This window comes from Clarias gariepinus, chromosome 7 (assembly GCF_024256425.1).
Source record: "Clarias gariepinus isolate MV-2021 ecotype Netherlands chromosome 7, CGAR_prim_01v2, whole genome shotgun sequence".
NCBI classification, from domain to species: domain Eukaryota; kingdom Metazoa; phylum Chordata; class Actinopteri; order Siluriformes; family Clariidae; genus Clarias; species Clarias gariepinus.
Window position 1 is genome coordinate 4,431,035 of NC_071106.1, and position 14,409 is coordinate 4,445,443.

Here is a 14,409-nt window from a genome sequence, read left to right on the forward strand (position 1 = left end):
CCCCCTAAAAATAGTATTCTAATTTGCACCATCTCCTGAATATTCATCCTCATTGCCTGTATTTACAAATATTCATCTACTTTTTTATATATATTCTGTTTTTCTTGTAATAATTTCTGTAGAAGCTATGTAGGTAATTTTATTTATTTGTTTATTGTATTTTTTTAACCATACACCCTACACAACTGACAATTTATGTAATCCGGAAGCTCTACAGTCCAACTGAGATTAATGAGATTAATTCCTCATTTATAGCATTGAATTTATTCCCTTTTTACAACGATCTCGAATCAACATTCAAACATTACAGGCAATTTGGGGACGCTAGGTAGCCTAATCTACATGTCTTTTGACTGTGGGAAGAAACCAGAGTACCCGGAGGAAACCCACCAAGCACGGGGAGAACATGCAAACTCCATGCACACAGAACTTTAGGCAGAAATCAAACCTTGACCCTGGTGGTGCGAGGCGATAATGCTAACCACTAAGCCACCGTGCTGCCAACTACATGTCTATTGTGTTACTATCCTTGCAACTGGAAGTTTAATATTTCTCTCGGAATCAATCAATCTATCTATCGTGTACAAATTATGACTCTCAAAGTGTATATGTTTATATGAAATTTTGTGAATGCAGATACTTAAATCACATTTAAAAAAAAAAGGAAACCTAATCCTAAAGAACATAATAATAATAATAATAATAAAACAACAATGCTGAGATGATACAAATCTATTTATTCACCATAAATTCCATAAATTCTGGACTGATATAATCTGTGCAATTTCTTCTACTTTCAAGTAACAACCCTCGTATAAAACAGAATAAAGCAAAATAAAAGAAAAACCATTAAACAATAATCAAAGACGATTTAACAGCATTTTAGTGCATACACTAAATAACAAGTGTGTTATTATTACTATTATTATTATTATTATTATTGTTATCATCACCGCGGTTCTCTCTCTCTCTCTCTGCTACATGAATCACAATCATAATAACAAAAGGCACAGTGAAGGAAATGTATAACAAAAAAAGAAGAATGCTGCAAAGCCAAGTGCGTACAAGCGAAGCAGAAACCTTCGCCAAGACTCAAGAATGCGCTATTCAGGAACTGTGACCATTCAAAAACAAACAAACAAACAAACGAACAAACAAACACACTACATTCAGTGCGGCAAGACACTTCGATCTTCATTAATCTCTCCTCAGACGTGATGAATGCAGAGGAGAGCACACGTGACATTAGAGAGTGCTTTTTCCTCAAAAGTCAAAACAGAATTTTAATAAATAAAAATAATAATCTGTTCAATAACTTGATTAAACCAATACACGTCTAGATTTTGTTTCTCTGAAAATTATTATTATTATTATTATTATTATTATTAAATGCAATAAAAATCTTTAACATGACCTCTTAGTGGCGCAGAGCCCCCTATTGACAGGGAGTAATTGGACACGACTAAATTAGGGAGAAAATCAGGGAAAAAACAAAAAAAAATCTTTAAAATGAAATTTGATCTGTGTCGCCAACATTGTAATCATGATGCTGATATCATCATCTTTTTCTCCTCAACTGGAAAAATAATCACACCATTAATGTTAAAAATACTGGCGTTTAGTTCAATGTAAAAATATTTAATTCACTCACAAGGCTGGTCTCTTTGTGTGGGCAGGGCTTATTCTCTCTCTTTCTTCACAGATTGATTCATGATTGTTGCTGTGATTGTTGAGCTTAGGTATGAGAAAGAGGACGGATAGCGTTTTCTTCTAAGCGTGTTCCTGTGCGCTGTCGTAGGATACAAAAGAGCTAGCTTCAACGTTGGGATTTATTTACAGAACTAAATAGATAAAAAAAAAAAAAAAACCTGATTGTAGTAATGCAAGACTTGTCTCACAAATCACAAAATCCATGTTAAGGTCATAACTGTGAAGGAAGCTTGGTGAGTTCAGTCCTAACTCTACGGTGCTGTGTTTCTGGCTAAGCTCGTTAATTATTGACAATGATATTAGAGACGGGAGATATGATTATATTCATCAGTGTATCAAGGCAAACTGAAGGGCTGTTTGGCTTTTTCTTTTTAAACAAAGTGAAAAACAAAAGTTTTATGAATAACGTTTACATGTAAATAAAAATAATAAATAAACTTTAAAAAGGCCTGGAAAATAAAAGTATCAAATAAAATAACTTTTTACATTTTTAATTATTTGTTGGTAATTTTTATTTTAAATATATATATTAAAAAGAATACTAATTTTTGTTTAAATATTGTCACAGTATTAAAAAATCGTATTGTCATATCATGCTTTTTACTTTCAGTGTGTGGTTCCAGTGAGATAAAGGGGCGTGGCTTTAACAAACATCTAGTCTCAGATTTATGAGAAATTCAATAAGTTTTTAAAGTGAATGTCAGGCTTTATGTACCGAAGTTCCTTTAGCGATAAATACGAGTTGTAGCTGCGTCAAGATGCAAATTGAGCAAAAAAATAATAATAATAAGGTGTAAAATTTTTGATTTACAAAGTTAAAATTTTGGACTGGCACATTACTTTTAACAAAACAAAGATCTTCAGGTTAAAATGTTGAAAACTCTCTCTCTCACACACACACACTCAGGCAGCCACGGTTCAGGTTTGTCCCTCGCTGTTTGTCGTAGCCGAGCCGGACGCCTCCCTCGTTTTGAGCAGTTGCGCTCCTTCTTTCTTGTCCATGCAGGTGTCACAGCCCCACACGGCGGCCGCCTCGGCCGTCAGCAGGTTGTAGGCCGTCTCCGTCATCCCCGTGCACACGCGGTGGAACCACTTCTGACACAAGGCCTCGCACAGGATGGCCTCCTGATCATCCTTCACCTCGCCCAGGCAGATCCCGCACGGGTACAAGGGCTCAGAGGGGGCAGAGCCACTCAAACGATTCCTCTTGCCGGATTTGCTGTTCGCCGCCCGCCGGGTTTTCTCGCCGCTGTTATCTGTGACGGCCTGAGGAGACTTCTTTAGCGGTTCGGCGTTGGGATGGGGGACACCGTTGATCTTCTCCACACCTCCTTCTGCGTTAGATCTGGTCTTCCCTTCAAACTCCGCATGGCTCTCTTGAGCTCCGCCCTCTTCCAAGATCAGGTTCGGTTTCCGTGTAGGCGTAGCGCTCTTATTTCTGCTCTCACCCGGTTCCTGTTTGGGCATCACAGACTGGGCGAAGTTCACTCCAGGGCTCATGTCCGGGCCTGATCTCGCCGCGGGACGATTCCCACACTCCGGGCTGAACATCAGATTGGGTCCGTGGTTCTGGTTCATGTTGGAAAGAGGAATCTGGCTGATGTTCTCTCCAGGGCCCAGTCTAAAGTGCTGGTGCATGCCGCCATTGTTATTAAAAACAACCTGATTAGCGAAGCCCGGGTTCTCAGGGTGAGCATAGTTGAACCCAGGTGCTCGGTTAAAGCCCATGGGGTTCTGGGCAAACGGGTGCGGCTGGTTCCGGATCTGAAACGCAGATCCAAAGGGCGTGGGCATCCTGCTCTGAATGTGCAGCGCCATCCGGGGTGGGCCATAACCACTGAACCCTGGGTAGTGAGAGGGAAGAGGGAAGTAGGGATTGGTGCTGTTCAGGGGTTTCAGAGACAAAGGAGGAGAGTTGAAATTATCATCAAACGGGTTGGACGCCACCAGGTGATCGGAGCTCGGGTTCGGAGGGGGGGCATATTCAGAGAGGGGGGCAAACGACGAAGTCTAAGGAGGACAGAGTAGGGGTCGGGGGTTAAACAGAGACGCGACATCAATAGCTTTGACACTTTGATACACAATTATGATGTATTGTTATTTAATGTTTTTTTTTTTATAAAGTGACCAATCAGTCTGTACATGGTCTCCTTTAGAAACCACAGACCTGTGCTTCATTTTAAGCTGTCAAACAGTCACTCTTGAGGAATCCCGTAAAACTAAAAATGAAACTAAATCCATTGTTTGCAACTGTTATGCTTAAAACTATACACTTAAAGTTTAGATGAACGCTCTTTAATGCCTGTATCATTTTTAACACTTAAAAGTAGTCTCCTCTACCTGTGTACTCGACTTGCGTTTCTTTTTATCCGGGCTCCCCAGGTGCAAGCCGGGCCCTCCTAAACCGTCCAGACTGCCGTCACCTCCTGTAAAACATCGCCACGACAACCACGATCAAACCTCGAGCCAAGCCCGTGAACGCACCTCGTGTGTACGGACATGCTCGTATCGAGTTAATGCACGGGAACCAAACTTTTTCGTTCCCTATTGGCTCAGTGCCTGAGAGTGTGTGTGAGCATGTGTGTGTGTGTGAGAGAGAGGGAGAGAGAGCTTAAGAGTGTGTCCAGCTGGAAAACACTTGAAAAAGTTCACAAAGACATGTTTTAACAAACAGCGCAGAGTTTATTAAGATGATAAATCAGCAAGTATGAGTCAAGGCCTTGAAGGAGGAAGGCCCACACACACACACACACACACTCTAAGCCATCAAAGCAGTTAGCTAAATACATTGTAACAATTCCATTACCTCTGTTTCTTTTGATTGAGAATGAGTCTTTATCCTGCTCCGTGGACATTACAGGACGCCTCACATTTTTACTCTAAAGACTAAATTAAACAAGATCAACTTGTTGGGAAGATTTTAGTGAAGCTAACTGCTTTCCTTCTTTCCTACTTTAGCAGCAAATCACTGCTCTCACTCACACACACACTCTGTCTGTCTGTCTGTGTGTGTGTGTGTGTGTGTGTGACATGGACACGGGAAGGCAGCAACTTTAGGGAGGAGCGAGTGATTTCACTTTCTTTTCACACATCTTTCACTCACAAAATAGCCCCAGACTCGCCCTGGTGTTTTATGGTCACTCTGACTGAGTGAGGGCCTCGAGTGAAACTGCCCCGCGTGGGGGTATTTAGAGGGGACGTGGCGCGGCGGGACAGCACGCCACCCCTCTCCGCGTTAGCCTGTTAGCTTTGTCCGAACTGCCGCGTTTGAGGTTCATAGACGCTGCGCTCGTGCACAGCGCGACGTTCGTACGGAGCTCGCGCGACCCACGTGCTGACGTCACGCCGTCGCCATCACTACTACTACTACCAAAAAAAAAAAAACTCTTACTACTACTACTACAAACGCGGAAGTTTTTTTTTTTATTCATTAATCCATAATTTGTTTCTATTACAACATTGAATACAAATCATACATGTTTTGGAATTTTAAAAGTGTTTAAAAAATACACTTCCCATGAACACCCTTTTTAACGTTAGCATATTGTTAATTTACGCTTACTATGAAATCATTTTGTAATTTATATTTTAAAAAATAATAATATTGCCTTTTAAAATGTTTTAGACTGTTTGTTTAGAGTATAAAAACTCGCAGGAAATAGAGAGTCCTGATTGGTCCAGACAAACCCGGAAGTGAAGTTCCGACCTCAATTAAATCTGTTCATCAAAAGGAACCGACTCTTTAGACTCTCAAACGACTCTTCGCATGTTTCCACCCAAAATGTAATTGTTAGTTGTTTAAAATCTAACTACACAATTTCTTTTTTTTCAGTGAACAATATATGTTAATTTCATAATGGATACTTTTAATATCTGATCATTGATTTTAGAGTGTGAGTTGGATCAAAGAGTCGACACATAAATAATAAATAACGTTCATAACATCCTTATTATTATTATTTTTTTTTTTTTTAAGCTAGGTAAGAGCATAAATACCCAGATGAAATGGAGAGCCCTGATTGGTCCAGACAAGTGCATGACTCTCAATTGATTCAGTTCAACAATAAGATCCGACTCTTCTCTTTCGACTCCCAAATGACTCTTTGCACATTTCTAAAATGGAAGTGTTAATTATTTACAATATGTATACGAATGCACCGCTGTCTTCAGTTCTTCATCAGAAGTGACTCCTCGTCCTCGTAGGGCTGCTTTCAGGGGACCGAACAGATGAAAGTCTGATGGAGTGAGATCAGGACTATAGGGCGGACGCTTTTAACTTTAGTTTTTAGTATTTAAGCAGAAGTGTGCAGACGTGCATCATCACGCAAGATCACAACAGCCTCAGATATCAGTCCTCTGTGTTCAATCCATAGTTTAGTCTTCAGTTCTTCAATAAGCGTCTCACTGTAACGAGCACTGGTGATGTCAAAGCTTTTTCTTAATGTTCCAATACTTCTGGCCCTTGAGATGAGAATCCCAGAAAACTTTAAGCGTTGATGAATTTTCCAGCTGATTGTCGACTTTTGACCTTTTTCTCGTTCTGTGATTGAGGACGTTTCCGTTCCGTTTACTCTCAGACTCGTAGTGATGAATCCGTGTCTCGTCACCAGTATAGTCTATAAATGTGTTAAAATAGCTTGATTCGTAATCTTAGGCAGTGATGTGTTAATTGCAAATATTACAGTCTGTAACACACTTAAACACAACACTGTTACATAAAAAAAATGACTGTGACAATGATTTCTTTTCTTGTATTTATTTGTTTATTTAATTCTTTATTTTGGCAATCATTCTTTCAGGGCATAAAATAGTTTTTGGCTTTTAATTTGCTCGTGCCTATATAATTTTAATTTGAACATTAGAGTTATAGACAAAAACAAAATCTGATGATAATATGGGTTTAAAACGAAGAAAATGTAACAAGACAAACAGAACCAAAATAAAACAGGGTAATTAGAGGTACATTCAATGTTCGAGGCGTGTGGCAGTCTGTGTGTGTATGCGTTACCATGTTTGTGTTTCTGTCCGTGTGTGTGTATTTGTGTATCTATATGTGTTTATGTGGCTCTGTGTGTATGCAATTTGTTTCTGTATATTTTATATATATATATTTATATATGTATGTATGTGTGTGTGTGTGTGTGTGTGGCCGCAGCGCGGGCAGTCTGGAAGCCGCCCTGAGTTGCTGTGTGTGTGTGGCTCCCAGCACCGCGCCGTGGCCTGTCCACATGACCGTCCACATTTCTCTACATGCCGCAGAGCAGCAGCAGTTTCATCGCTTTACACAGAGCGACTCGAACATGAGCCATGTAAGCAGCCTGGTGTGTAAAACCATGGAAATGTAATAACAACAATAATAAAATGAAAAACATAATAATAGAAAAAAAAAAAAAAATAAGCAAAGCAAAATAAAAACAGCACATACAATAAAACGTGTAAATAAATCTTTACTAGCGGTGTGTGTTCACAGTGTCTGAATATTAATCATATAAAAATAAACCCAAACTAATGTACACTCTGAGAAAAGTTTCCTGAGAAAGGAAAAGAAGTGTACCAAGGCATTTTAGAGTCTCTGGTTGAAAAATAAAAAAATCAATAAAAATACAAGATTTTCAGAATAAAAAGAAAACAAAAAAAGTCGTTTTATAATACAAGAATAGAAAGTCACAACATTTAGAAAAACTTGTAGAAAATATCGTGTCTTCGTTTTTTTCTCTGACTTCAGTCTTAAAATCATAATTTTTTTTTTACGTAGCGACTGACGTAAGAAATAAGACTTGAGATAATAAAATATTGTTTCCTCCTTCGGTGAGGAAAGCTATGTCGCCAGTCTTGCTAGCTTTCGATTGAAATCTACGTTATCTTTGGTATATTTTTATCTTTAACGGATTGAACGGAACGCTTGACTGACGCTTCTCAGAAACCCGCGCATCAACGTCTGATTCGTAAAACATCATGCAAAAAAAAAAAAAAAAACTAAAAACAAACAAACAGCAGGAGTGTGAGACGATCATCTGTGCAACGGTGACCACATTCTTTGGTTTCAAGCTGTTTGCTTTTGAAATGAATGTTTCTGATTTTTTTCCCCTATATATTGATTGTTAGCGACAAGGGGGAAAATTAAATCAGTTACGTATCACGATTCTATATATAAAATTATATATATATATATATATATATATATATATACATTTTAAATTTCTATATGTTTGCATTAGAGGTGGTGACATGTTGCAATCCCTCTATAATCCTGCAGGGTGCACTATAAAAGCGAAATATTTGTTTAGAATTGTGATTTTTTAAAAATATTATTAGAATATTGATTCAGGATATTAATCTAATTGTGATAGTAAAAGTACCGCAATACAAATGGAGGTATCGTGATGTCATGACCCCTGGTGTCCCCGTCCCTACTGATTGTGTCTCTCTGGTTCGAGCAGATCGGACAGCTCGGCTTCGTCTGATTGTAGAATCTCTGCTCTGAGTGATGGATGAGTAACCCAACCTTCAATCTCTTCATTATTTTAATGAAATCCAGAAATGTTTTTATTTTTATTTTAAATAATTTACACTCCTGGACGACAGAGATTGCCTGCATCTCAACACACACTTAAAGCAGCACCCGAATCCTCACCTTAAACTGCCAGACACAACAAACCAACTCGACTTGTTATTGGATATCGGATAAGATTTGGTTGATTTGTCGTGTCTGGCGGCACTGAGACCGGGACGCTCGACTTTGGTCTGTTTTTTGAGGGGAAACTCAGTCATCCTTATGTCTTCCCAGTGAGCAGTGAAAAAAATGCAGGTTTGGAGAAAAGAAAAGAAAAAACATAACCGAGGCAGCAAACAGCTCTAAGGATGATGGCGTGTGTCACCGTTGCACGAAGTTTCTCGACAAAAAAAACACAAAAAAAACCACTTTGATAAGACAAGTGCTAAACTCACATTTTTACACCTACAATATCGTCAACTCTATTCAATCTATCAGAACTAGAAATTAGTACTCAGTAGTACATACAGTATACACACACACACACACACACACACACACACATACATACATACATACACACTGAGGGAAAAAACAAACACAGAGATTTAAGGTAAATGTTTTTCGATGCATTTCTACTTCACTCTTAATTTCTACAGAAATAATCTCTTTCTCTGATTCATCATCGACTCCATCTTAAGGCCATTGCATTATTATGATAATAATAATAATATTTTTTTTAACAAAAGGAATCGTTCAGCGCAAACCTAAAACGCCTGGGGAAACATGTTATGTGTAAAAAAAAAGAAGAAAAGAAAAAAAAAGAAGAAAAGAAAAATAATAATCGAATACTAATGTCAAATCAAGTCTAGCAAAGACTCATACTGAAAGACTCTCAGGTTTCAAAGTACTGACAAAAAATACTGAAAATACTGTACACACATTCAACTCAGCTTAAACGTCAGCTTAAAGAAAGTAAAAAAAAAAAAAAGAAGGATACCCTGTCAATCAAACCGCGTGCTCTTCACGTCACAGCACGGTTTCACACCTTGAGTCCCTGAGCGTCAAGGGAAAAAAAAATGTAACAAACTTAACACTTATTAATAATAACACTTATAACGAGGTAGTTTAAGACGGGAACTGTAAAGACCAGGGAATATATCTATATATATATCTATATATATCTATATAAAAAATAAAAAAAAACACGCACGTGCAATCGTTAACACAAACCTGAGAGCTGCGTGAGTAAAGGAAGATTAAATAAAAGTAAAGATTTCAAAGACATTCAATAACTCTGAGGTAGAAGGAAGTGACGTCGGACTCCGAGGCCCTTACAGTCCCGATGTTAGACACACAGACAGACAGACACACAGACAGACAGACAGAGACAGACAGACAGACAAGAACAAACAGGAGCAACATTATTGCTATGAGGAAGTATCTGTTGCCGTGACGATAAGGAAGGCCGTCGTCACACACCTTTTTTTTTTTTTTTTTTTGTATAAGTGTGGCTGTTAAATATATAAAAATGGAGGCGTGGCTTTAAGTTTTTTTTCCCCTTAAGCGTCTGTGAGTAATGTAATCCTTCTCTCCAGTGATACACTCGTTTAAATAACGTCTGATATCACGCTTCACATTATCTGGACAAAATCATTCAAACATTCACTGTGGGTGAGTTCCTCCCTCTCTCTCTCTCAATTGTAAACTTAACTAAAAAGGACAAAACTGAGACAGGGTGATCAGTGACCCTGATGCAGCTTTCAGTCCTGACTGAGAGACGGTGATGTCACTTCCTCCAGTTCGATGGCGAGACGCAGCGCGTGCTCTGTGGTCACGTGACCGGGACTTCTCCCCGAGCTTCCCGGCGACATGTTGGCGAGGTCGTGTTCGTCGTGAGAGTAGCGCCCGGAGTCGCCGGTCTCGTGGCTGCCCTCGCTGGAGTGAGAGCCCTCGCTGTCGCCTCCCGCTGGCCCCAGGAGGGCATGCAGAGACGAGGGCTGCTGCAGCGAGGGACTTCCTGGAGACCCGATGGAGTAGCAGAGCAGAGTCGAGCCCGTCTGGTACGCGGAGGAGGAGACGGGGGACTGCGGCGTCTGCTGAGACAGAACGAGAGAGAAAATTTACATTTCTATTTATTGATAGTCAGAGCTTGAAAACTTCTTATGTTTGAATTATTTAAATTTCAATTAAAATTTTAAAGTGTTTATTAGTAATAAAGAGTAGAAGCTTGTTAGATCTTATGTTTTGTCTTTAAACAGGCCAACGAGTTTTTAGCCATAAATTCTGGGGTTAAAAAAAGACAAAAGTTAGATAAAGAAAAAATAAAATAAATGGAAGGAAAAAAATAGAAAAGACACAAAGAAAAGAAAAAGAAAAAAAAAGAAAAAAAGTTTTTTTACAAACTGGAGAACAAAACTAAAGTAAAAAAAAGAACTAAAAAAAAACTAAAAATAAAAGAGAACAACGATAAAAGCGAGGAACATGTAGAAGAGTGAGGTGAGGTGGAAAAAGACTGAATAGTACTGTATATAGTACTGTATATTGATTATTATATTTAAAAAAAAAATAGTCTTGTGTCACTCAGTTCTGTACAGACAAACGGTGTGTTTTTTGGTGTTGCTGTCAGAAACAGTATTTTAACGAATTAAAAGGGAATAATCACTCGATGAGGGCGTGTGGAGTGAGAGCTCACTGTCTCGCCCAGTTTATATGTGACTCATTAATACAGAAGGTGAGAGAATGAAATCGTTCTACGGAAGTGAGTCTCGCGTCCTCTTGGTCGTACCTTCCCATCCTTCCGAAACAAACCCCACTTCTGCGCCTTCTTCCTCTCGGTCGAGGGTCTGACGGGGCCGTAACTGTTTATGATCAGATCTGTCCCGCCCTGAGGACGACGGAAAACCACGTTAATCCTCAGGAAATTTATTATTTATGTACTTTTATTATTATATATCACAATTATAATCACCATAAACATGTATAAATTACCTTTGCGTCGATGAAGTGTTCTGTCATCATGGGCACCAGGACGTGCGCGCTCTCAGCCTGATACTCATTGGCTGTGTGAGCAGTAGTGGGCGGAGCCTGACCGTGTCCGGGCCCGATGACTTTACTGGTGCAGGATTTCCTGTAGTGTGATATAAAAGAGTATCACCGTTAATCACTGAATACACTCAGTTCTCTCCACTATGTGATCCACATCATCATCATCATCATCATCATCATCATCATCGCTGTGTGTGAAATGGTTTCAGACGGCGACTCACCTGGCTTTCTCTCGACACACCAGGATGAAGGCACAGAGGATAATGCACGTTAGAGCGATACACACTCCCACGATGATACCCGCCATGGAGCGCTGGTCCAGATCCGAGAACACTGCACAAAAACACACACACACACATTAAAGAAAAGAAATAAAAAAATAATGTAGGTAAAAAAGGAAAGGAAACATCTGGCATTGAAAAGGAAAAAGAAACAAGGAAGGAAAAATAAAAGCAATTGTGAAGTAAAATAACATAAAAGGGAAAAGAAAATGAAAGAAAAAACAGGGAAGGAAAACATTAGGAAAATAACAGAAAAAAGAAAGAAAACAGCCCTGAAAAGAATGAAAAATTAAGGAAAAATAAAAAAAAGAATATAAGAGCAAAAAAAATGTAAAGGATGAGTAAACGGAAAAGGAAAAGAGAAACAAGAGAAAGTAAAGATAGAACAAAGAGTGAGAAAGAAAGGGTGGCTTCCTCACCTGTGGCGTGGGCGGAGCCGTGAGAGCGGTGGGTGTGTCCGGGCTGTCCGTCAGCGCTGACGCTCAGCTCCACGGCGGGTGAGAACGGCCCGTCTCCCATCTGATTAGACGCCGAGACTTTGACCAGGTAGACGTTACCGGGCTGCAGGTTCTCCAGGAGAGCCATGGTGACGCTTCCTGAGGAAACAAATCTCTCAGATAAGACTGTGGGCCTTTTAACTGACACACACACACTCACACACTCACACTCACACATACACACACCCTCTCTCTGCAGGATCTGCCACTCGCCGGCGAGCCAGGCTTTGCGTGAGGCGTACAGGACGGTGTAGCGGGTCACGGCGACGTTGGGCTCGTTCGGTGCTTTCCACGACACCAGCGCCGTGTCTCCCTCGATCAGAGTGACCTTAACTCCAGAAGGAGGCAGAGCTGGGACTAAGTGGGGACGGAAACACACACAGATGGACTGATCAGTATCGAACCATTACAGCCAGACTGGATGAACACGTCTCTGTCTGTCTGTCTCTCACCGTCGGGCAGTGTGCTCTGATACACCACGGGACTCCATGGACTGGACAGCTGATCCACGTGCAGCCGCACAGCAAACTCGTAGCGCGTGTTGGGCTGCAGGTCCTTCACGAGCAGACTCTGAGCGCCGCTGTAACACCCGAGAGGAATCGGTAAAGATATGGATTTTAAATCTCTACACTCTAACCTTCTCTCTCTCTCTTTTTCTCTCTCTCTGTCTCTCTGAGATACTCACGTCTGTAAGTAGAGGACGAGCGAGGCGTTCTGGAGGCCGACCGGGTTGCAGCGCACCGTGTAGTTGACGGTTTGCGCGGCGGTGAAGGCAGGCTGGGCCCAGTGCAGGAAGACGGAGGAGGAGCCGTTAGCGCGGGCGAAGACGTGATGCGGCGGAGGGGGAGGAGGAACCAGACGATCGCGTACGGCTGCCGCACAAATCACACACAACCAGGAAAGTGTGTTAGATCAGGAACACTTCATACGTTTAGTGTAATATGAGGATGGTGAGAGGGAAGTGATGGTGCTTACAGACGCATCCCGGGGTGCTGATGGTGCGATCGGCCTGGTAACCCTCGCCCACGAAACTGAACGCCAGGAGCTTGACATGGTACTTCTTCCTGGGGTCTGGATTAAAGACAAGACAAAAAACAAAACAGTTTAACTAATCAGTGCGCTTTCAGACCTCAGGGTATAGGATACAGTGAGCTCTCTCTCTCTCCCTCTGTGTGTGTGTGTGTGGGTGTGGGTGTGTTTGATCGTCAGCAGATGTCTCAGGTCAGGACAAATCTGTGTCACTCTGCCTAGAAATCAAAAGACGCGTGTCCATCCCTCAGTCCATTACCTCCATTAACCCGTCCATCCCCCAAGCAGAATAGAACACCCTCCCCACCCCCACTTCTAACACACACACACACACACACACACACACGGTCACCTCTCCTTTATAGCCCGGTCACAAAGGTTAAAGCAGTGGCCAAAAGATCATGGGAAACAGAAACAGAGAGAGAGAGAGAGAGAAAGAGAGAGAGAGAGAGTCACTTTACCTTTGACTTTAACTAAATATCTGTACTTTTTTATTTTATAATAATTTATCATTATTATTTCTATATTATTTTGCTTTTTTAGCAATCTACTCCTGTTATTTTTTGTGACTCATTTCTAAGCTTTTTTGAATCCTGAATCTTGAGAGAGAGAGAGAGAGAGAGAGACTGAACAGGAAGAAAAAAAGAGAGATTCAGACAAAAACAGAGAGGGAAAAAAGCGAAAGAGACCAATTGATGAAGAAACATAAAAAGAACGAGAGGGAAATGGAAAGACATAAAGGAAAAAAAAGAGGGAAAGGTGTCAAGAGATTGTTATATTACACAATGTTTTTTTTACAAAGCTCACTGATGTTCCACTCACAATTTTTTTTGTCTTGTGCAGTACTCACACTGTTAGAGTTAACACGTGTTAAATGAAACTCATTTTTCAGAAACAATCTTCAGTAATAATGTAATGTTACAGATTGTGTTAATGATTTTATTTCATAATAATAAAAAGTAAGTTTAAATAACCACAGGGGCGGTAATATTTTTCAACCAACCGCATATAAGATTATTAAGCCAGTTTTTAAGTGTTCATTTTCTTGTTTTAAAATAAAATTTATAGCCCTAAGAAGTTTAATATATTAAAAATGTTCCTGGTTCAAAACCTTCATTGTGACACAGAAACATTAAAACCCACAACCACAACATCTCATCTCTTTTGATCTCAGAAACGTAATAGAGCGTTTGGAGAAGAACCAGGAAGTGATCGGATATGTGAATGAAGAAGGGAGGCGTTTTCTGGATTCCAGGCCTGAGGAAGCTCCGTGGAGCCACCGGGCAGGGGTCAAAGTTCGAGCTCAGATAAAACTCCTATAGAATGTGAGTTCAGGGGTCAGCAACACGAG

General features: G+C 40.4%; 2 protein-coding genes across 2 annotated transcripts in view; both read right to left on the bottom strand.

Annotated features, from left to right (window-relative positions):
* Window positions 1-739: 739 nt before the first annotated feature.
* On the bottom strand, window positions 740-4,706 carry pygo1 (pygopus family PHD finger 1). The gene is made up of 3 exons (XM_053499753.1): window positions 4,517-4,706; window positions 4,051-4,136; window positions 740-3,720 (listed from the first exon to the last, which is right to left on the bottom strand). The coding sequence occupies exons 1-3, from the start codon at window positions 4,563-4,565 to the stop codon at window positions 2,629-2,631; spliced, it is 1,227 nt and encodes a 408-aa protein (XP_053355728.1). The 5' UTR covers window positions 4,566-4,706; the 3' UTR covers window positions 740-2,628.
* Window positions 4,707-9,966: 5,260 nt separating this feature from the next.
* The window catches only part of prtga (protogenin homolog a (Gallus gallus)), a 31,209-nt gene continuing 26,766 nt past the window's right edge, over window positions 9,967-14,409 (bottom strand). The window contains exons 11-19 of the mRNA XM_053499777.1: window positions 13,005-13,100; window positions 12,715-12,901; window positions 12,482-12,609; window positions 12,216-12,386; window positions 11,952-12,128; window positions 11,473-11,584; window positions 11,195-11,333; window positions 10,992-11,090; window positions 9,967-10,302 (exon numbers count right to left, since the gene is read on the bottom strand). Of these exons, the coding sequence (XP_053355752.1) occupies window positions 9,967-10,302; window positions 10,992-11,090; window positions 11,195-11,333; window positions 11,473-11,584; window positions 11,952-12,128; window positions 12,216-12,386; window positions 12,482-12,609; window positions 12,715-12,901; window positions 13,005-13,100 (1,445 nt within the window). The remainder of the gene's footprint in view (window positions 10,303-10,991; window positions 11,091-11,194; window positions 11,334-11,472; window positions 11,585-11,951; window positions 12,129-12,215; window positions 12,387-12,481; window positions 12,610-12,714; window positions 12,902-13,004; window positions 13,101-14,409) is intronic.

Excerpts from the sequence above, each read along its gene's own strand:
- pygo1 (XM_053499753.1), bottom strand. The coding sequence starts at position 4,565 with ATGTCCACGGAGCAGGATAAAGACTCATTCTCAATCAAAAGAAACAGA. Across the intron at positions 4,137-4,516 it reads CTCAATCAAAAGAAACAGAG|GAGGTGACGGCAGTCTGGAC; the intron begins GTAATGGAATTG and ends GATGTTTTACAG. Across the intron at positions 3,721-4,050 it reads AACGCAAGTCGAGTACACAG|ACTTCGTCGTTTGCCCCCCT; the intron begins GTAGAGGAGACT and ends TGTCCTCCTTAG.